The sequence below is a fragment of the Benincasa hispida genome, chromosome 12, assembly GCF_009727055.1.
Source record: "Benincasa hispida cultivar B227 chromosome 12, ASM972705v1, whole genome shotgun sequence".
NCBI lineage: Eukaryota > Viridiplantae > Streptophyta > Magnoliopsida > Cucurbitales > Cucurbitaceae > Benincasa > Benincasa hispida.
Window position 1 is genome coordinate 63,745,433 of NC_052360.1, and position 23,235 is coordinate 63,768,667.

Consider the following 23,235-nt stretch of genomic DNA (forward strand, 5'->3'; position numbering starts at 1 on the left):
ATTGAGAAACAATTATATTATTGTTATTAATCTTACATCGGGACTTATGTGTATTTGATAATATAAATATTTGATAATTATTTTTATATTTTAATGCATGCTTATTTTTATTTTATATAATTGAGTTATATTTAAACTATAAAATATTGAAAAAAAAAATGTAAGGGGAGAAAATACTGAAAACAAGAAACAATAAATAGTTATTAAATAAGTTCATGGTATTATTTTTTTTCAAGAAACAGGAAATATGAACAGTTATCAAACATATTCCCGTTTATTGTTCTCAAAATAGAGAAAAAAATGAGAATGTTATCAAACGGGCCCTAATTATCCTGTATATCCAAAAACAAACATTAGTTATCCTACATATTTAAAGCATGGACGTTTAAATTTCAAATATTTAATATTCATACCCAATAAATAATATATACGATCCAAACGGTCCCTAAGAGTTTTTTTTTTTTTTTTTTGGGTATATATAACCTATTTTAAATACTAAAAATATCCATAAAAATTTACAGATGGGCCGAAATTTGGGCCACCGAAGAATCTTAATCGGGCCCAAAAATGTAAAGAGGAGCTTACGGGCTGGCCAATATAATTTGGGTTCGGCCCGGGAAAGTTGTCAATGGGCTTAGTTCTCGGCCCAATAATTCTCGAGACGAGTTCTAGCAGTATCAATTGTAGGCTCAGGGTTCGCAACACTAGTTTAGGCGCCATTTCATCAGCAGAGCAGCGTCTTCTGCTGCTTCAGCTCCGCCGGAGTGCACATCGGAATCGGAGCTTTGTTAAAGCAAACTGACTATTTTCTGGCCGGAGACGGCGCAGAAGATGCCAGGCCCCGCCTTAGAGATGGAGCCAGTAGAACCACAGTCGTTGAAGAAGCTTAGCTTCAAATCTCTCAAAAGAGCCCTAGACCTTTTCTCTCCGGTCCACGGGCAGGTCGCTCCTCTCGATCCCGAAAGGTGCAGTTGCTTATTGTTTTAGTTCGATTTTCCGATGCGTAGTTTTGGAAGTTTACTGTAAAAGTTCATTTCGTTTGTTTTTGTTTGTTTGATTTTTTTTTTCTTTAGATGTTTATGTATGTTACTTTAAAGCTTATAGTTTCTAGCGGATTGACCCGTGCATTTGTCTTCTTTTATTTTCTGAATGCAGCAAAAAGATTCGTATCAGTCACAAGGTTAGTGAAATTCTTTCTTTCATGCTTTAAGCCATTGAATACTCTGCTGTTCTTTCTAGCTTCAATGGAGATTATCTTTTATTATTTGTATTTAAATACATAGATAAGTGTTGAGTACGGAGGAATGAAGAACACCAGTACTAAGCCTACTGGCCAAGCAAGTTCCGCTCCTGACAGTGCTCTTGGGACTTCAGCGCCTTCCAATGCCCTCGCACTTCCTGGTATACATCACCTGTCATTTTACTTGTAATCTTATACTGTATCCTTAAATAGGCCAATTCATCTGTAATTCTGTCTGTCCTGAACATTGATGGCCAAAATACTGGATAGGTCAGGGTTAGGTTTTCTCTATAATAGGTTCGACGGGAAGTGGAATTCAGTATGGATTAAGCTTCGATTTTGTTATTCTAAACCTTAAGTACATAGGGCTGATACACACTGAGATTCTAACTACCAGTGAAGTTAGCAGGTTGGCAGCTTAGTTACTAACTACAACTCTACTTCTAACTATCTAACTATCTTCAATTTTGTACAAAGATTAGGAAACACAAACATCTGTTGATCTTTTTAATGATTGTTTCAAATTATTTGGTTTTTGAGTTGAGTGGATCTCTCTGTAATGCAGGTCCGGGTGATTCTAGAGAGGCGAAGTCTGGGGCACAAAATGCACTGGTTATTGGTCCAACTGTGCAACCAAATGCACAGTAAGCACTCTCTCTATCACTTACTTTCTCTGCGTCTGTGCATTGAGTATATTTATTTTTGTGAAAAAATAAATTGATGTTTTTGTTCCTTTTGCATGAGTTAATTTTTTTTTCCTGTTTGGTTGGACTGTTGCTAATCTTTCTATATCATCTTTTATTTTCAGAACCGATGGTGGCCTTCAGGGAAGAAGCTCAGCAATTGTTTCGGCATCTGGTTCATCTGAAAGGTCTTAAAATTTCTGTACATTTCTTTTAGACCATAGCAATACGTTAGTGATGAAGGAATTTGTTAGGTATTCGAATCTGTAAACAAGAAATACCCAACAAGACAAATCCCAAGAAACAGAGCAATGCTCTAAGATGTTTATTTATATACTTCAAGGGAAAGATAACAATTGAAATCCACAATGCTCGAGAACAAAAAGATAATATGAGAAATAACAAAAATGGACAACAAAGAACCAGCCAATTCGAGAGGGCCGGGAATCTCTTCTCCAAGAGCTGCTCTAGCTTCACCAATATATTCCACACCCCTCGGACTCTTCCTCCATTATGTTTTATAACCAATTTCTCAACTGCTTAGTGGTCCTCTCTCCATCATTTCCCTCCATTTCCATCCCCTTGATTATTCCCTTCCTCTTTTATGATTTTTGTTGTAATTCCCTTTCTACCCTTTCTTTTATATGTGAATAATCAGGGGTTTAACAATATCGCTTGCCTCGAAACGCACCTTGTCCTCAAGGTGGAAGTAGGGATATTGTTCATTCATCAAATATACCAACTCCCATGTTGCTTCACTCTCCAGTAGTACCTTCCACTTTACTAACCATTCATTTGCAACTAACTCCCCATTCCAACGTATCCTTAAAACATGGCATAACTTGGAGTTCAAATTCTTCGGTCAACATTGGTGGATTGTGCTGGACTTGAGTAGACTGTCCCAACTTCTTTAATTGCGAGATATGAAACACATTGTGGATATTTGCTTTAGGTGGAAGCTCTAACTTGTAGGCCATTTCCCCAATTCGTTCTTTGACCTTGTATGGTCCGTAGTATTTAGGTGCCAACTTCTCACTCCTTTTGCGGGCCAAGGATCTCTATCTATACGGTCGTAGTTTAAGATAAACTTCATCTCCCTCCTCAAATTGTATTTCTCTCCTTTGAACGTCAGCTTGCTTCATTCAGTTTTGAGCCATCACAAGGTGTTCTTTTAAAGCATTCAGGGCAGCATCTCTCGCCATCAATTGTTGTTCTACCAAGTCATTCGTGGTCTTCTTCTCCCTGTGGGGATTCCTTCCAAACACGACTTGATATTGAGTGGTCTTAATCGAAGTGTGAAAAGTTGTATTGTACCAAAACTTGGCCCACAGAATCCATTTGCTCCATTTAGTTGGTTGTTCATTGTAAAAGCACCTCAGATACGTTTCTAGACAACGATTTACTCTTTCCGTTTGTCTGTCCGTTTGTGGATAAAAAGAGGTACTTCGTTTCAGCACCGTGCCCATAATTGAAAACAATTCTTTCCAGAAGTGACTTAAAAAGATTTTATCTCTGTAACCGGATTTCATGATGTTGTATGACTTCTTTAATAAAAAGATATGCTACTTGCTTTGCTGAAAATGAATGGTGCAATCTTATAAAGTGAGCATATTTGCCCCGCCTATCAACGACAACCATTCTTGAATCATATCCCTATGATTTTGGAAGTCCTACAAAGTCCATTGTCAGATCATCCCATATCTGGTCCGGAATTGGTAAGGGTTGAAGCAGCCCCTGTGGTTTTAAAGAATCTGTTTTGTTGTGCTGACATATCTCACATTGTTCCACATACCTCTTCACATCAACTTTCATCCCTTGCCAAAATATCTCATTTGACATTCTTTTATGAGTACGTAGGAACCCCGAATGACCCCCTAGCACTGAATTGTGGAAAGTATGGAGAAGTGACGGTATTAGTGATGATGTCTTTGAAATCACTAACCTTTCCTTACATAACAGCCTACCATGGTCCCATTGGTATGTGGGTTTTCCTTCTGGGTTATCCTTCAAAATGGAGATGATCCAGCTCTATATCCAATAGTGACAGTATAGTTAGCATGAATAACTCGGCTGTGAAAGATAATCTTGATAATGCATCAGCTGCTTTGTTTTGAAGCCTCGACTGGTAAAGTATTTCGAAATCGTTTCCCATTAATTTTGTCAACCATTTCTAGAATTGAGGTTGTACCTCCCGCTGTTCCATGAATTTAGTCCCCAGTAGGTAATGGCGCCACTTTTGTACTGCTAACACAACTGCCACCAACTCCCTTTTGTATATTGATTTTTCCTTGGCCCGAGGAGACAATTTTTGACTAAAGTATGCAATTGGTTTAGAGTTTTGCGTGAGTACTTCCCCCTAACCCAAATTCGGATGCATTCGTTTCAATTACAAATGGCAATGAGAAGTCTAGTAGGGCTAATACAAGGATAGTTACCATGGCCCGTTTCAGTTCCTCAAATGCTTGTTGGGCTTTCTCGTTCCAATCAAAGGCGTTTTTCTATAGTAGTTGAGTCAATGGAGTCGTGATCTATCCATATCTCTTCACAAACCTTCGATAATACTTAGTAAGCCCCAAAAAGCCCTTGAGTTCTGTTACGTTCTTTGGCTGTGGCCAATGGCCATTCCACCATTGCTCTGATTTTCTCTCCATTGGCTTCTACCCCTTCTTGAGATACCCAATGTCCTAGATATTCGATCCTAGTTTGGAAAAAAGAGCATTTATTCTGATTAGCAAACAATTTGTGATCTCTTAAAATGTTGAACACCACTGCCAGATGCATTTCATGAGTAGAGACATCCGGGCTGTTGATAAGGATATCGTCGAAAAATACTAATATAAATTTCCTTAGAAACGGTTTGAATATCTGATTCATCAGTGATTGAAAGATTGTAGGCACATTGGTTAGGTCGAACAACATCACAAGGATTTTGTAATGTCCTTCATGTGTCCTAAACGACGTCTTTTCTAAATCCTTTTCCCCCATTTGAATTTGATGGAAGCCTGATTGTAGGTCCAATTTTGAATAAACTGTGGACCCATGAAGTTCATCCGATACCTCTTCGATGACCGGGATTGGAAATTTATCTGCCACTGTTATTTGATTCAGTCTTCTATAATCCACACAGAATCTCCAACCCCCATCTTTCTTTTTGATCAGCAATACAGGGCTCGAATATGGACTACAGCTTGGTCTGATTATTCCTGCCAACAACATTTTCCCCACAAGCTTCTCGATCTCCTCTTTCTGATGATGCCCATATTTATACGGCCTCACATGGACCAGTGGTTGTCTTTCTTGAGTGATATTCTGGTGATCAATCTCCCGTTTGGGAGGTAATTCTGTTGGAACCTCAAAAATATCCTCATTCTCGTTGATTAGAGATTGGATCATTATCGGAAGTACTTCGTTCTTCTTACTTTCCACATTTGGAATCACATCCCGATTATCTATGATCTCCAAATTTTGAAATTCGATCAAGAACCCCTCGTCCTCTTCTTTCGATACTTTGGCTAAAGCTTTCAATGAAATTTTTGCTCGGGTCAATGATAGGTCACCCTTCAGCATAACTATCCGATCACCTTCCTTGAAGAACATTGTTAATTTGGACCAATGTACTCCCATGAACCCTATTGTGAACAGCCATTGCGTTCCCAACACGATGTCCATTTTCCCCAAGTCAACATTAACTACCAGCTCCTGTAACTTAACTGTCACTTCCTTGCAAATTCCAGTTCCTTTCATTTATTCTTTGTTGCCAATAACAACACCATACTTTGCCATACTAGTGTCTGGTAGCTTCAGTCTCTCGATTAATCCTTGATGAATGGAATTATGAGTCACTCCGCATTCTATCAGCACGATCACCTCTTTCCCTTCGATTTCCCCTTTTAACTTCATGGTGCCATGTTTTGAGAGTCCCATCATGGAACATAGGGATATTTCTGCCTCTTCTGTTAAACTCCATCGAATTCATCTCTAGGTTCTCTTTGATCTCTTCGACCTCCCCCTCTTCGTTCTCCTCTTCTTCAGTAGCTATAAATAACATTAGTTCTCGATTTTCTCTTACCATGCAGCGATAGCTTTGCAAGTACTTATTATTGCAACAAAAGTAGAGTCCCTTCTCCAGACGCTCTAGATTCTCGGTTGGAGAGTCGTTTTACCGGTGGCTCCTTCTTTGTCGGATTCCCTCTAATCGAAATTGAAACTTGGCGAGTAGGGCCCCTTTCAGCTCCTTTAGGGTTTCCTTTCACCATTGCACTGTTATTTTTAATTCCGCTTTGGGCTTCCCCCTTTTCGAGTCTAACTAGGCCCAATTCGTTTAGGGCTAGTTTGAAGGCTAGGTTACGATCATTCACGAGTTGGGCCTCCCTTATACACTCATCTAAGCCCAACGGATGTTGGCTGATTACCTCTGCTTGCAACGTTGGTTCCAATCTGTTTAAGAACGCATCTGTGAGTACGCTTTTGGCCATCTCCGATACCGGTGCCAATTAAGTGACAAATTTCTTCACACTCCTCATAACTTCCCTCCTGTTTGATCCATAGCAACCTTGCTCCGAGGCTAACTTCGCTAGTGGGACGATAACGCTCGAACATTCTTTTCTTCAATTCATCCCAGGACGTGATCGCCTTCTGGTTGTGGCTCCATCTGAACCAGTCGACTTTGTCCGGTACGAAACTCACCACAGCCACTTTCATCTTCTCCGCATCACTAAGTTAATGGATCTTCTAATAATGCTATGCCTTGTAGACCCAGGATTCCAGGTTTTCTCTAGCAAAAATCGGCATCTCCAATCTCTTGTACTTGTTCTTATCGATCCCTCCCGCTCCGTGGCTTGATGTGGAGTCTGCCTCTTCCAACTTTCCCTTCGGGATCCATCAACTATCCCGGATTCTTCATCCTTCCTCATCGAGTTGTTTTCTCTACATCTTCTGATGGTTTTTCCGTACTCTTACAAAGGCCTACGATTAAGTTCTTCAATTCCTGAATCTCTTTTTCACTAGCTTCCATCCTTTCCTTGATTTGCTTTTGTACCATCTGCCTTGTTAGCCCAAGTTGGATGGCTCTGATACCAATTTGTTAGGTATCCGAATCTGTAACCAAGAAATACCCAACAAGACAAATCCCAAGAAACAGAGCAATGCTCTAAGACCTTTTATTTTATACTTCAAGGGAAAGATAACAATGGAAATCCACAATGCTCAAGAGCGAGAAGATAATATGAGAAATAGCAAAAATGGAAAACAAAGAACCAGCCAATTTGAGGGGGCCGGGAATCTCTCCTCCAAGAGCTGCTCTAGCTTCACCAAAATATTTCACACCCCTCAGATTCTTCCTCCATTCTGTTTTATAACCAATTTCTCAACCGCTTAGTGGTCCCCTCTCCCCTCTCCCCTCTCCCCTCTCCATCATTTCCCTCAATTTCCATCCCCCTGATTACCCCCTCCCTCTTTTATGATTTTTGTTGTAATTCCCTTTCTACCCTTTCTTTTACACGTGTGAATAATGGGGGGTTTAACAGAATTATATGCAATCTTTCTAATGTATGAAATTTAACTATAGATGAGTTATAGCTGGAGTCTTAATCTTCGCTTCCTCCCTTCCTCATGTTTCCGGGGTTAGGGGCCTATAGTTGGCTGAATATTTGCAATTTAATTGATTTGGTGTGTTTTTTCAATTTTCACAATTCTTTAGAGGACTTATGTAATTAGTTGTCAAATCATCAAGCATGATATGTAGAATGCTTTTTAGTTCTTGATTTTGTAGTACACGCCCTTAATTTCTTCTTTTTTTTCTTTTTTGAGACATATGACATATCATACCATAAAAGATTCTTTTACTTACCTAGATCGATCCCTCAAAATCCTGGTGCATTCTCCTCATTATTGGCTTTTAAGCCAGTTCTCTCTTTTTTGTTTAATTGTTGCCTTTTAAGTCCGCTCATTCTTTTTACAGTTCTAGTATCTGTGGGGTTTACCCAAAATAGTTTGGCTTTTGGTCTTATAGGATGTCAACATCTGCAATTATGGAAAGAATTCCAAGCAAGTGGCCACGTCCGGTTTGGCATGCTCCATGGAGAAATTATAGGGTTAGTTTTACTATTGTTTGTTTATTTATTTTTCCTATTGTTCTATGTGTTTATTGTCATGGATATCAACAGTGTTTCAGATGTAATTTATTTAAATGAAAAAAGTGGGATGAGGTTTGAAGTTTTAATCTTATGGTCCAATTCAATTCAACTTGTATATATGCGTCCAGTATTCCGCAATTTATTCAATAAATATCCTTTGGTCCCCATCTCCCTCCATTTGCTGCCTTTGCCTTACGGAGGGGGAAATGTTGGATCACTTGTTTCTGCACTGTTCTTTCTTGGCTCTTTTGTTGAATTGACATACCTTTTTTTTTACAAAAATAGATGAAAATAGAATTAAGAATCTTAAGAATGCTTTTCTGAAGCAGTTATTGAAAATGACATGGCATGGAGTAACAGAATAGTATCTGAATTGAGGACTGCATATTGTGGCGCCAATTTATATGCTTCTTTCTGTTGACTTTATTATTCGCCATTTATGATTTAACATGTCATATGAATTATTGTGTGTATCTTGCATGTGATATTTGCTACTTCCTGCTCGTAAACAAACACTTGTTTTGGTGTACAGGTCATAAGTGGTCACTTGGGGTGGGTAAGGTCGGTTGCATTTGATCCCAGTAACACATGGTTTTGTACGGGTTCAGCAGATCGTACAATCAAGGTATTTATTTTTAAAATTATTTAATATTCATGAATTCCATTTTTGTTTGTCACGGTGCCGTTTATAGATTCCATAGTTTTTGCCCTTTGATAACAATTTTTATCTGAGTTTTTCTGCAGATGAAAATTGAAGTGACATTTATGTGTGATAGTTTTTTTTTCCTTTTGAGTAGAAACATGTTTCTTCTTACTAGGATAGTATGACATGAAATAAATCCAAATAAGATTGGTGTATGGTGCTGGTACACATAATTGTATGAATCAAAGACGTTCCATTGTAATCAAAATATTCAGTAAAGAGTATTGATTATGTATCCACTCTAGCTAGAACCATGGAGACTACAAAGGCACCCACCTCTAAGTCAAGATAATAGAGAGTAGTAATAAAATTCTGATGAAAGAGAAGGCAACATTACAAATACTAATATCTTGATTATTTATAAGAGCTCTTACCTCCCTATGAAAGGCCTTTCAATTTATTTTAACAACACTACCAGCAAAAGCTTGGAGTAAAAGTGTTTCCATATTGCTAGTTACCTTAATAATTATTTTTTTCTCCAAATACAATCCAAGATGTTCAATTTTATACTAAAAAACCACACCAGTGGATCAGTTTAGTTTTTTGGTATTTTGTTCCACTCCTAATGGAGAGATAAGTGATTGACATTCTTATTATCATTCTTACACAAAACCATCAAACTGGGGAAAATAAAATGTGGGATGTTGCTTAGTCCTGTCATGTACTATGTCTGAGGTGGTTCTCCTTTGACCTTTTATCCTCACAGTTCAAATTTTTCTTTGATAGTTCTTCCTTCGTTTTAAAAAGAAACCTGAAAGTATATAACTAAAGGGAAAGCAAAGATCCTAAGGTTGGGGGAAGAGGAATCCCCCTCCTAAAAAGACTAATTACGAAAACTTTTCTTTTGTTATCGGAGGGATTTGTTAGAGGCAGTTTACTGTGCATTGCTTCAAAAAAAAAAAAAAAAAAAAAAAAAATCAAAGCTAGAGATATTATCTTCTAAAAGTCTCTGATTTCTTTACAACCATCAGCCCCACACCAAAGCTATCACTGCTAAACCACACAGAACCTTTGCTTTTCTTTTGATCTCCCATCTGTTTAGAGCAGTGTTTTCTAAAGCTCAAGGTGCAACAAAGCACAATAGTCTTCAGGGGCTTAAGAGCAAGGTGCAAAAAAGTACTACATTAAGAAGAGAAAGCATAGTTGAAATAGTAATATGAAAAAAAGGATCTCTATACACAAGAAATTTTGCATTTAGGCTTAGTAAATTTGATTTTTAGTTAATAAAGAAGGAAAATCCCTAATTATGACTATTTTTAAGAAAGAAAAAAAAAGCCCCAAGGCCCGGGTCGTTGAGCCTTGGGGCTTCACAAAAGGTGTGCGCCTGAGGCACACCTTATTTTTTTGAGCCTTGCCTTTTCAAGGTGAGGTGCTAGATCTGTACCTTGAGCCTAAGCACGTGCCCAGGAGGGCTTTTTAAATCACTGGTTTAGAGATTTCACCAACCAAGCAGTCGTCAATTTGATGGTCTAAATTCAAGCGTAGTGAGCAGAAAATCCCATCTTGTTTTAAATAGAACTGCGGTGTAGGAACAAATGGTCTAATAGTCTAAGGACTCCTCTATCAAACAGAGACTGGAAACTGAAGTGGGAGGGCCCACCCTTAACATTTCTTCTATAATTCGTCATATGTATTGGGCCCCCTATAAACTACGGACCAAAGGCAAAAACTGACTCTTCTTAGGCATTTCAAAATGGATGAAATTAGAGGAGTTTTGTGGGGAAGCTCTGATTCCTATGGGGTTCTGAACGCTGATTATTGTTTTGCATTTGATCTCAAGTACATTCAGGCATGGTATTGAAGTTATTTTAATTGAAGTTCAGGCAACAAAATGCTGTAGGATTTGGTATTGGCCCTAGTCTTGAATTCAGTGACCAAGGAGGATGTAATATTTTACTGTAGGTCAGAAAATGAGATTAACTAAGAATAAGTTTAACTTAATTATTAGAAATATTGCTGCGTAAACTGAAACTCGACATTGGAAATTCAGTTATATATATATTTTTCTTTTTGAATTTTGATCTATTAGATTTGGGATGTTGCAAGTGGAAAGTTAAAACTCACATTGACAGGCCACATTGAGCAAGTACGAGGTCGGTTCTTATTCATTTTTATCTTAGCATAAATGCTTAATTAATATTATTGCGGCTTACTGCTGTTTTGAATGTATTTTTTAAAGTGCAATTTTGTCAATAGGTCTTGCTGTCAGCAACAGGCATACCTACATGTTTTCAGCTGGTGATGACAAACAAGTTAAATGTTGGGACCTGGAACAGAATAAGGTTTAGATAGTTCTTTTCATTTATCTCTAGAGAGCTCAATCCTTGATGTGAAATGGTAAGGAAACAGAATTAATTTCTTTACAGGTAATTCGTCATTACCATGGTCATCTGAGTGGTGTTTACTGTTTGGCTCTTCATCCAACAATTGATGTTTTGCTTACTGGGGGACGTGATTCTGTCTGTCGGGTAAACTATTTTACCAAATTCTTTGATCTATAATTTTATGGTATTATACAAGTGAGTTTCTTTCTTGGTGTTTGAAATTTAGTATGGTTGATATGAGATTTGTCTTCTAGGTATGGGACATTCGAAGTAAGATGCAAATTCATGCACTCTCTGGGCATGATAACACAGTTTGCTCAGTTTTTACTCGTCCTACGGTATCCTTTTCTATCTCTTATTTTTCCTTTCGATATTTTGGTCATGTTAATTTCTTTCAATAGACTTTGTACTGTGTAGTTCTCTTAGATAGATTGTCACACCCTCTCCCAGATTATCCTCTAAATCGTAGAAGGAATGTGAAGACAGCAGTCGTCAACTCTCTTATGACAACAACTGTCCAACCTGTTCTTGTGTACCTATCTCCTTAGCACTTGTTAAACTTGATTAGCAGTTTATAACTTCTATATCTTCCATAATCTCGTCATCAAACCACTGCACATATATATATACATACTGCTAGTTAGTTACCAAACCAACAGATTTCAACAGATTTTGGAGACTTAAGTTTAATATAACAATAGTTTGTCACAAGTTCTACCCTTTCTCCCATGACATGTACAGACAAAAACTAGGGTTTAAACATAACAAATGTCCACCTAAACTTCAAAATGCTTGCAAGATTTTGAGTAGTGACCAACTGGCAGATCTACGAGGCTTCGGGACGTCGACCACTATCTATGGAGGAAAACATTTGAAAGTATGAGCTTTAAATGCTCAGTGAGTGACTACGGAAAGAAACGTGCTTTCATACAAAAGTAATATAACATGCCTTACATATAACATTTACATGCTCATTTTTCAGGGTTTAAAAATAAAAATTGAAAAATTGAAATCATAGCATATAAAAACCCTGAATTAAAACTCATTGTTATTTCTTATAAAGCACCTTTACTCCTCTGTCTGAACATTGAGGGGGAGTCCTTTAGCTCAATCCTTGATAACCTTCATTGAGAGAGCCCTTTTGCTCGATCTCATCAATGTCAATAATGTGGGTCATACGTGCACGTAGAGCTGATTCGGATCCTATCTACCTTACCATACCTTCGATATGAAGGATCCATAACATAATGAGAATCTAGGTACCTTGTCATACCTTTAGTACCAACATTTGGAGTAGGGCTTGTACAAGGCACAAAACAATTTAAACATTCAATGTATATAAAACAAAATACTCGTGATGAACATGATTAAACTTCATGGTTTTCACGTTGCTGCATAGTGCCTTGCAACTGTTCATGCTCAGCAATTGCCTTATAGAAAATCATCCTAACTCAATACAAGGACACAAACTTACAGAAACTTAAATTCACATATGAAATCTCATTCTTTAAAAACATGGATCGTGCGATCAACATATAAATAAAGCATGTATTGTAGAAATCATGGTATTAAAACATGTTTGTCTGGCTATGCGTTGAAAATCATACGCAAAACTTGTCATTTAGAAATCAATTATAAAACTTGTCACTCATTGTCTTAAGCTACTTATCCAAGGGTCTGTAGGCCTCTTCTATTTGTGTCTGCCCTGTAATAAAAAGAGGTCCCTTGGTTAGTATTATTAACTCTCTTTTGAGCATAACATATAAACTTAACTTCACCGCATACTAGTAATGTCATCGCATCATGACTAAGCTCATCGCATTGCTCATACTTAGCCAATTTACCTTTTACTTGGCTCCAGATAGGCAACCCTTGCAATCGGGTGCTCGTAAAGTCACGAAAACATGTCTTTGTGCCTATGCGATGAATGCCCGCTGTCTACGATCGCATAAATCTTTGCTAATTGCCTATGCGCTTCGTCGCATTTTTCGTCTGGTCAGCTGCTTACTTGTCCTTCGGATGCAGTTGCCTGTTTATTCTTTCATAGCATCATTTCCATATTTCTTTCACTAAAGTTCCTAAGAATTTGCTCATAAACACTTTAACTTCCTTACCTTAGAATTCGAGCATCAAATTCTTCTGAATAGGTTGGAAATTCTTTACTCTTATTGAGCTTGCCCAAAATTCCTTTAGTACAACTGAGCTTCAAGTGGCAGCAACACTCCCTCTTAGGCGTCTGAAAATTTTGGCAAAACAGTTTCTTTCTTTGCAACACATATTTGTACTTGGGCTTGCATGTAAACTTGCCTTAATTAAACGCTACCGGGCATGTTAATCCTTAATTAGCGTTTCTAAGGCTGCCACTTACCCTACTTACCAAATGATTAAGCTGAACTCTTCAGCTTAATTTCATCGCATGGGGCTTGCAATCATTTAAGCCCTTTCCTAATCATCGCATACTCCTAACCATCATCACATCAGTCCACGACATCAGTCCCCGACCAACACACACTTCGCGACCCTCCTAACACACTGCCTTAAGCATCTTCTTGGAGTGTTTGCTTAGGCAATTGGGCCACTTGCACAACGCCTACATTGGTCCTCACCAATCTCATATGAATTTGGTCGCATACTTTTTTTCCAAGCTCATCCAACTCTGACTCACTCGAGAGCCAGTTTAACTTCTTCTATTGCCTTCACCATACTTCATGGACCATACTTAACCATAATGTCCTCTTCTTGGACTTCTGGCCGTATAACTCGACATGTTTGGCTGCATAGCCTGACATGACTTCGTCGCATAGAGCTCTCTGTTTCCTTCTAAGTGTTAACTTTTCTCTATCTCACCCGAGAGAGCTCATCCTCCCACACTTAGTATTTTTCTGCCCTCCAAGTAGTTAGAAAAATTTTGCCTTCCTTTGGCCTCAACTCTCAAAATTTTACCAAGTGTTTGCTGCTCTTTACCACCCGAAAACACAACTTCCTAACACTTACAATATTTTCCTCATTTAACCTTTACATACAAACACAATAAACCTTTCATACATTTCAACTAATACAAACATTATAATACATACTTACAAGTGCTTAAATACATAATTAAGAGAACTTAAACATAATTAGCCAGTAAAACAAGTTTAGGGGTTTACACAGATCATTACCCCCTGTTCCTGCATAACATTAGTTGTTGTTCTTCTTCTTGCTTGATGCCTCCTTCATTTCTGCTTGATCAGGGCTAGATGTTCTATTTTTTTTGGTTATGGGATGGTTACAACTTTTTTTAGAAGAGAAGAAAAACGGTACTGGGATTATAAGAACCTGTTTCTTACTAATTTAGTCTTTGAGTATTTGCAGGACCCACAAGTAGTGACTGGCTCCCATGACACAACTATCAAGTTTTGGGACCTCAGATATGGTAATTTTATACATTTTACTACTATACCATTAAGTTGTGCCTTCATTTTCGTACTTGATTTATTTGCTTGGCAGGAAAGACAATGACAACTCTGACATACCATAAGAAATCTGTTCGGGCAATGGCATTGCATCCTAAAGAGTATGATATTGCAAACTTAAAGAAGCAACTTTTTCCATATTTGCTTCCAATGTCACTGCTTTGCACTTTTTACACTTGTTATCCCTTGCCCCCTTTCCAGGCACAGTTTTGCATCTGCCTCAGCTGATAACATCAAGAAATTTAACCTCCCTAGAGGGGAGTTTATGCACAATATGCTGTGAGTTCCCTATCAAGCATGCTATGCCATATAAGTTGAAAACATATTTTGGAATTAATAGAGTTATTCTAGCCACTTTTTTCAACTCTTTAGGATCTTTAGGATGCATCCTAAAGAGTTGAAAAAAGTGGCTAGAATAACTCTATTAATTCCAAAGATTAGGTCTACGTGTGACTTGAGTTGAGATATATTAAAGGAAAAGAAGGGAAAAAGAATCTTTTTTTATAAAACAGTTTCTTAAATCTGTTCTCACTGAACTACTAATTGTAAAAAACACCCTACTGTTGTTAGGTCATTGATAGTTAATAAAGAATTTGGACTATCTTCTGGATTTTTTTAGGAGGCATGATAATTCCAGGAACAGCCTTCTTGTGCAAGCTTTTATTTTTAAAGTTTATCTTGTTCCCGCTGACTTAGTAGTCTAGCTCTATTTCTGACAAGTAACGCCTATTTTCATGCTTTGCAAATATTTAGTTTCTTTCAAAAGAAAGAAGGCACGTATGTTTGTTATCCATCAGATAATTAAAATACCTGATATTCCAATGTTGTATCTCTTTTGTGCTCAGTTCTCAGCAGAAGACTATAATCAATGCAATGGCTGTCAATGAGGAGGGTGTTATGGTGACTGGAGGTACTATTTTACTGTCCTGACTAAACTTGGATGGAAATGTTGTTGGATAAATTAAGTTCACTCTTCCCTCTGGCCTCTGCCTTTTGTTTTTCTTGAAACATATGAATATATATGTTTTTTTCCTTCCCTGGAGTTCTTTGGTTCTTATTTCCCCTAGGAATGGCTGGAAATTGCTTTTGGTGAATAGCTTATTATACGCCTCTCTGTTCCACAATTTCCAGTTCTTTTTATTGGAAAAAAATCAAATGTCAAAGCCACTCCGAAATGGGTAGGAATGCTATAAGAATATTAACATAATATTAGGGGCATATTAGTAATTAGCTAAGGAAGTTGTCAAATTGCTTGTTTATCTTTTTAAGTTCTTTACCTTTTATACCACAATACATTTTGGTTATGTTTAGATTCCTTTCACATCCCTCCTGAATTTTCTTGTATCAACTGTATCTCTCAAGATCTTTGAAGAAGATTAACATGTTTATCTTGTGAGTTCTTTACCTTTTATATTTCAATTCAGTTCTGAAGACGATTTAGTACGCAAAAGTAAATAGTGAATATTCAAATAAATATTCTACTCGAATGTATTTATTTCATGTCCATTACATTCATACTTAATTAAATCTACATTTCTAATACTAAAACAACAATTTTTTCTATCATGCAGGTGACAATGGTAGCTTATGGTTCTGGGATTGGAAGAGTGGTCATAACTTTCAGCAATCGCAAACAATTGTACAGCCTGGTATTAATCTCTTCATGTTTTACTTTGTTTTCCCTCGTTTTGCATTTTATCGAAAACTTTTAAGTCGACAAATCCACTATTTCAGGCTCGTTGGACAGTGAAGCTGGTATATATGCGCTTTCTTATGACATAACTGGTTCGAGGCTTGTAACTTGTGAAGCTGACAAAACAATTAAAATGTGGAAAGAGGATGAAAATGCTACCCCTGAAACTCATCCTCTCAACTTCAAGCCACCCAAAGATATCCGAAGATTCTAGACCTTGGTTCCCGCCACGGTTAGTGTTCTTCCAGGTTACTTGTATGCATCGAGAAATTATGTAGACTTAGAATTTCCCATACTTTCTGAGTCTCACGAATAGAAACAACCTCTTAGCTCTTCAAGGTGTTTTTTTTTTTTTTTTCCGTATATATGATTAATTATGTCAGTTATGAATTCTCTGTAAATTAGGCAATTTTTCTAAAGGAGTTGTTGCAAGTGTACCATTTCTGCTTATTACGAAGTTGAAATTTTAGAGAATATTTTCTGATAGATATTCAAATTTTCTGTGAATGGTAGAATCATTATTGTCATCCTTTGATGTTCTAATTACTTTTCTCGACTAATATTTTTCCAGTGAATGATTAAAGCAGTTTCCTTGTATCTACACCAGACAAATATGTTTATTTGTCTATTGGTGGGGCACTGCCGTATTCTTTGACTTTGTCACCCAAACTTAGTGCTACCATTACTTCCGTAATTTGATTTTAGTTTTTTTTTTTTTTCCTCCTTTTAATAGTGTGTTTTTGGATCAGCTTATGCTTTGACGGGACGACCTGGTTTCATGGACATTCATAGGATATTAAATCCTAGGTAGGTGGCTGATGGAAAAGAAATAGAGTATGAGTAAAAAATAGTAAAGACGACAAAAAAAAAAAAATGGATTTGAAATAGTATTGCAAGGGAAATTGGGATATATAGCAATATTCTAGGTTTCATATGGATATATGACAAGAATAGACTTTTTTCAAAATTATGGCAAACCCTCCCTCTGCACGTGATAGTTGATCTTTCATGATACTCAAGAGGCCCTCAACTGAATATCTAGTGTAACTAATTTTGTGTTGTAGATTTTTTTCAAACATAGATACTAATTTTCTCTTAAATTATCATCCCATGTTGTTTTGAAATTAAAATAACATATGCAATTTTTTTTTCCCTTCCAATTATCTAATCTATATATAACAGTCAATTTCTAAATTATATACCATCCCCAGTTATTGTGTTGGTCGACTATACCAACCATAGATGAGATATACTGAGAGAGGTATAAATTTTTGGTGGTTGAATAGGTGACTCTGCAAGTGGAGAAGAAGCAATTAGACGTTTCTAAACAAACAATTAAAGATAGTAGGGTTTGTTAAAGCCTACAGGTATTAGGTAGGCTTCTCTAGTAGTTCAATTGCCCTCTACGGGGAACTGGGGAGAGAAAAAGGTTGTAGGAAGATATTTTCAAACCAAGCGAGAAGTTAAAAGATGAGGGGGGGAAATGAAACGCTTGAATGAAGAATAGAAAGGGCGGACAGGTTGGTTTGAGTCTTGAGGACTCGTTGGTCAAAGGAATGGGGAGGTCTTGATGGTCGGGACAAAGCAGTATCAACTACATGTTGGGGTTCCATGTGGCAAACATGACGGCTTTTAGACTTGGTTGTGGTGGGTATCATTGCTTTGAGTAAAGATTTATGCCATGTTTCATCGGTGAGGGTAAGTGGGTTTCTTTTCCCTATCATTTATCTCATAATTTCCCCGATTTCTTTTGGTGCCAGTATAGTCGTAGACTAGCTACTTCAATGCTAAAGATTTTGGAAAAAAAGAAAACAAATCTTATAGAGAAGAATTATATTGTAATTAACTTTTTTTTTTCTTTTGCCAACCAGTCTTATTTTATAATTATCGAATAAGATTTGTGTATTTGAAGAATTACACAGTAGTAAACTTTTTTTTCCTTTGCCAACCAACCTTACTTTATAATTATGAGTTTCTCTAGTTTTAGAAATCGAATGAGATTTTTATATTTGAAGAATTATACTGTGATTAATTTTTTTTTTCTTTCATATTTTGGGTTTCTCCGGCTTTAGAAGTCTAATAGAATTTTTGTATTTAAAAAATTACACTGTAATTCATCTTTTTATCCGATATTTTTAACAATATTTTCTATTTATTTCACTGCATGTATGTGTAAACCAGGTTTAGTTTTTGTCTTTTCTATATAATCCTTGCATTCTCTTTTATTTAGTTTTATGGTCCTTCAATAAGAACACCCATCTGGGATCCCACCTTCTTTTAAACAAATCTTGTACCTTCATTTTGTTCTAAATTTTTCTTTATTTTTTTTATATTGGATTTAACTATATTTTTTAGTGCCATTTTAATACATCATCTTATTCTGAATTTTCCCTAATTTTTAAACTTTATCCTGTTTTTCTAGGCGATTTCAAAACAAAGATTTGATCCTAATTCAAAAAATTCGTCTGGCTGGAGAATCTCTGTTGGTGTACTTTTTTTCAAGTACTGGGTATGTGCTATTGAAGTTTCCTCTTTCTCCAAACTAAGTTTGTACTCAAATGGAGGGTCAATCGACTGCATTTATGAAAGTAATGATTTTTCTATTTCATTTTAATTTATTCTTTAGTGGTTTGTTATGATTTAACCTGAAATAATATTTTTTTGTTACGATAAAAAAGATCTGCATGTTTTTAATTAAAATGAGAATGTATTGGAGTTGAGGGTATTAATGACATTTATAAATTATTAATTAATTATTAATTCAATCATTTTTTTTTATTTTTCAAAATATGAAATCAATGTCATATTTTCAAATAAAATTTTATAATTTGTTATTTTTCTTGTTAGTCCCTGTAGTTAGTTGTACGTTATAATTGTTGATCATAATTGGAGCTCCAAATATGAATGGATTATAATAGGGCATTCCATCTACTTGACGTTTGGAATATCCCATAATTTGTTTTGGATGACTTTTTACGTGCTGAAGGGCATGTTTGGACTTTATTTTTTTTCGAAAAGGATTTATTTATTTATTTTATTTTATTACTAGACTTGGTAGATATGAGTTGATGTGTTATCTTGGTACCCTTCTAAATCGTTAGCTACCCTTGAAAAAAATTGAAAAAAAAAAAAAAAAAAAACCATTTTGGTAATTATACAATAATTGGATTGTATTCATTTTTATTTTTCTTTCAATAGATTATCTTTTCCCTTTAAAAAAATTATCAACAAACTAATAGTGTAGACGGTTCTTTTGAAGATATAAAGACTATGTTTGAAAATTTGAAAAAACAGTTACTAAAATGAAATTAAACTTAAAAGATAAAGATTCGATGTATTTTAACCTAATAAATACATTATAATAATAACCTATGCTAACTTTTGACTCTTTAAAAACTCACAAGCTAGATATATAAAATTGCAATTTAGAATTTAATTATTTTTACATTATTTAGATGGTTTAGACCTTACAATTGCGACCACGTTATGTCTAAACTTTACAAATAGTTGCTTTCGTTTTTTCATACGATTGGCTCAAATCCCAAGAACGTGGGACCCAGGTTTGAATAAAAATATAATTATCACGTTTTATTTTTCTCTCTCTAATATTTCATTTTTATTATTACCCATTTCCAAAATTGTCAAAATACCCAACCAACCAAATATGGACAAAAATAAAATCAACTATGTTTTTCGTTTCTATATTCCAAGTATTCTTTCCTTGTTTTGAACAAGTTTGTTCTTTCCAAAAATTATTTCTCTTATTATGGACTTCGTTTATTCCTTCTTTTATTTTGTCTCCAAGTTAAATTATAGATTAGTCTCCTAATTCTTTTAGTTTATTTATATTTGATCTCGGAATTCTAAAAAGTGTTTAATCGTTCTTTAATATTGTAATTTTCATCTCGGAATTCTAAAAAGTGTTTAATCGGTCTTTGATATTGTAATTTTGTATCTAACATATTTTTGAATATGAAACAGTGTTTGGGTTATAATAATATCTGTCTGGAATGTATATTATTTTAGTATGAGCAGAAAATGGTAACCACTATGACAAATAAGGAAAGAGAGAATGACTAAGAAATAGTAGATATTGTAAAAACGAAGAATTTGAAATAGTAATATTACAATTAGTTGTAGGTTATAATAGTTAGGAACGCCAACTATTATAATGGGAGCTGTTTGACGAGGTTTCTGGAGGAATTTAATTCGTAGAGTTTTCAATTTTGCATTTGTATTAGTTTTAGTATACTATAGTGAGTATAATCTTTAATATTTGATCGTTTGATTTTTTCTCTCGAAAAGTAAACTTTAATCTTTAAGTCTGTTAATTTTCTTGGAGGATCGACCTTTAAACTTGCTGATTAGTTTCGAGCAGCCTTTGGATTTTAATTCTTAAGCTTGTTGATCTTCTTGGATGATCAGCCTTTGGGATTAATGATCTTTTTAAAAGTTCGACCTTTAGGCTGGTTGATCTGCTTGAGTCTTCCTCTGGCTTTTTGATCAGCTTGGATCTGCTTGTTCATAAGTTTGGGTCGTCTTTAGTTTGTTGATCGGCTTGGATTGGCCTTTGGTGCTTCAATCTTCTAGTCTTTAAGATTGAGAGCTTGAGAGCTCCGGTCGTCAGAATTTGAGAGCTTCGTGGCTTTAGTCTTTGGAGCTTGAGAGAAGTTATATTCTTTAGATCTTCAGAGCACAAAAGGAGTTATATTTAAATGACCCGACAACCTGGATTACCCAACCTAAACTATAAAGATTGGGTTGGGTTAGTTTTGTTTTTTGGTTGGGTTAGATTGAATTTTTTATACTTTTCTTGGGTTGAGTTGGTATAGGGTTGAATAAAAAAAAATAATAACCAGCAACCCAACCCATGGGTAGGGTTGAGTTGGGTTAGAGACCATATTTGAGTCATTCGGGTTGCCATCTTAACCAACCAGAATTTTCGGGTTGGTCAAAAAAGACACCACGGCCCAACCCAACCAACCCATGTACACCTCTAGTTATATTCTTCAAGTCTTTATTTGAAACTTCAAATCTTTAGAGAGCTTTGATCTTTCGTTCTTCCAACCTCCCCCAGATAAAGGGGCAAGACCTCTATTTATAGAGATTTCTCATGGGCCTTATATGGGCTTGAGCCAAATCTTTTATTTCTCCCAAATTTTTACCACTGCTTGAATTTGGTTGGGCATGAGCAATTTTAATTACTCGGCCCTAGTTCATTTATAATTTCTACAATGGACTTGATCTCTTGTTGATGATGTAGCCTCAAACATAGAGTGAGCTATAATAGCACACTCCACCCACTTGAAGATGGGGCCCAAATACCCCTTAAATAATGTCTTTGTTCTTTTTAATACAACAATTGCGAGGATGAGAAATCGAACCTTTAATATAAAATATGTCTAAACTTTCAATTATGCATCAAATAGGTCTCTGAATTTTCAATTTCGTGTCAATTAGGTCATTGACCATTCAAGATTTCTTTTAAAATGCATATACCCACTTAACATAAAATTGAAAGTTTAAGGTTCAACTAGACTTAAAAGTTAAAATTCAATTTTATATCTAATAGATTTATAATTTTTAAAAAAAACTCAAATATTTCATATACCTATTGGATACGAAATTAAAAGGTGAAAAACCTATTAGAAAATTTTAAAGTTTAAAAAAATTACAAATAAAAAAAAAAAATATAAAGACTTATTCTATAAATATACACAAACTTGGACCAAACTTGCAATTTTATTTTATTTTATTTTATTATTATTATTATTATTAAGTGGTTTTCAAATATATATATTTTTGTTTGCCAACGTTTTAGAGGATTGGATGAGATGAGATTATTTTGGTTGATTCCTATATCGTGTCTCATATGAAACTCATTTCATCATTGATATAGAAGTTTCTTCTTCACCTCCATCTTTTATTTACAGTAAATAAATAAATAAAAATAAAAAATAGGTTCCATCTCCTCATAGATGAAAACGAGACATCTGTCGATATGCAATTTAAAACAATTAATGAGAGAAAATGCATGTGTTCGCCTTAAAACCAAATCAATAAGAAATTTGAATAACGATTCAATCATGAATATTGAGGAATATTCATAATAATAAATAAGCTAATACAAATATACTTAACTCGCATACAGTTTCTATTAACAACCAAAATGTTTGTGATTTGAATTTTTCCACATCTATTATACTTAAAATATAATGCATGAATGGGATTTTTTTTTTGTCAATTTCAATAAATGTGAGTGATAATTTATATCTTTTCCCCTAAAAAATAAGTTGTGTTTGGACTCTAAAAATTGATAATGCGTATTTTTATTTATTAAATATGTTTGGATTGATAACAAAATTTGAGAGACAAACTAATGTTATTTTACAAAAATACATACATAAATAAAAAGGTTAAAAATATCATTTTAATCCTTCTATTTTGGGACTGGTTCAGTTTTAGCCCATGTATCTTCAATAAATTTTGAAATTTAGTCTCTATTGCTAGTTTACTATTGATATTTCCAAAAAGAATTATTATCTATTAGCTTTTTCACTCTAAATTTTGAAAAAATATTCACATAGTTTATTTTCATTCATGAAAAATTTTAAGTTAAAATATCATTTTGGTTATTGTAATTCGAGATTTGTTTAATTTCAAAATTCAATAGAAATTAACTTCAAAAGATCAAAATTTAAGTTTATGGAGAATATATAAACTAAAATTGAATATTTGAGAGTACATAAACTATTTTTACGATTTTTCAAAAAAAGTGTTAGTTTTGTAAAGTGAAAATTTAACCGTACTATTTTTTACAATTTCCCATATTCAAGTATATCAAAATGTTATTTTAATTTTTATTTAATAAATAATCAAATCAAATGGGGCTTCTAAATAAGTGTATTTACTTAAATGCCCCCAAAAGACCTATCCAATTGATTCCCTTATAAAAAGGGTTTATAAGGCGAAATTTCATGCATGAAAGTCACAGTACCCTTCT

General features: G+C 35.2%; 1 protein-coding gene across 4 annotated transcripts; it reads left to right on the top strand.

The window, feature by feature from the left end:
- Nucleotides 1-693: 693 nt before the first annotated feature.
- LOC120067039 (protein pleiotropic regulatory locus 1) lies at nucleotides 694-18,810 on the top strand. 4 transcript variants are annotated; one of them, XR_005478906.1, is made up of 20 exons: nucleotides 694-965; nucleotides 1,156-1,180; nucleotides 1,284-1,401; nucleotides 1,806-1,884; nucleotides 2,049-2,111; nucleotides 7,934-8,015; nucleotides 8,590-8,682; nucleotides 10,790-10,853; nucleotides 10,957-11,042; nucleotides 11,127-11,228; nucleotides 11,339-11,422; nucleotides 14,439-14,499; nucleotides 14,574-14,640; nucleotides 14,741-14,818; nucleotides 15,385-15,449; nucleotides 16,111-16,188; nucleotides 16,274-16,464; nucleotides 16,982-17,039; nucleotides 17,519-17,930; nucleotides 18,655-18,810. XR_005478906.1 is itself a non-coding variant. In XM_039018412.1 (17 exons), exons 1-17 carry the CDS (start codon nucleotides 832-834, stop codon nucleotides 16,444-16,446), a joined length of 1,452 nt encoding a protein of 483 aa, XP_038874340.1. In that variant the 5' UTR covers nucleotides 694-831; the 3' UTR covers nucleotides 16,447-16,759. The 4 variants fall into 4 exon arrangements, 1 of the variants encoding a protein (XP_038874340.1); XR_005478908.1 differs by lacking the exon at nucleotides 16,982-17,039 and having other exon boundaries at nucleotides 18,655-18,809; XR_005478907.1 differs by lacking the exon at nucleotides 18,655-18,810 and having other exon boundaries at nucleotides 17,519-18,149.
- Nucleotides 18,811-23,235: the final 4,425 nt, after the last annotated feature.

Coding starts and splice junctions, on each gene's coding strand:
- LOC120067039 (XM_039018412.1), top strand. CDS start 832: ATGCCAGGCCCCGCCTTAGAGATGGAGCCAGTAGAACCACAGTCGTTG. Junction 1,402..1,805: donor CAATGCCCTCGCACTTCCTG/GTATACATCACC, acceptor TCTGTAATGCAG/GTCCGGGTGATTCTAGAGAG. Junction 8,016..8,589: donor CTCCATGGAGAAATTATAGG/GTTAGTTTTACT, acceptor TTTGGTGTACAG/GTCATAAGTGGTCACTTGGG.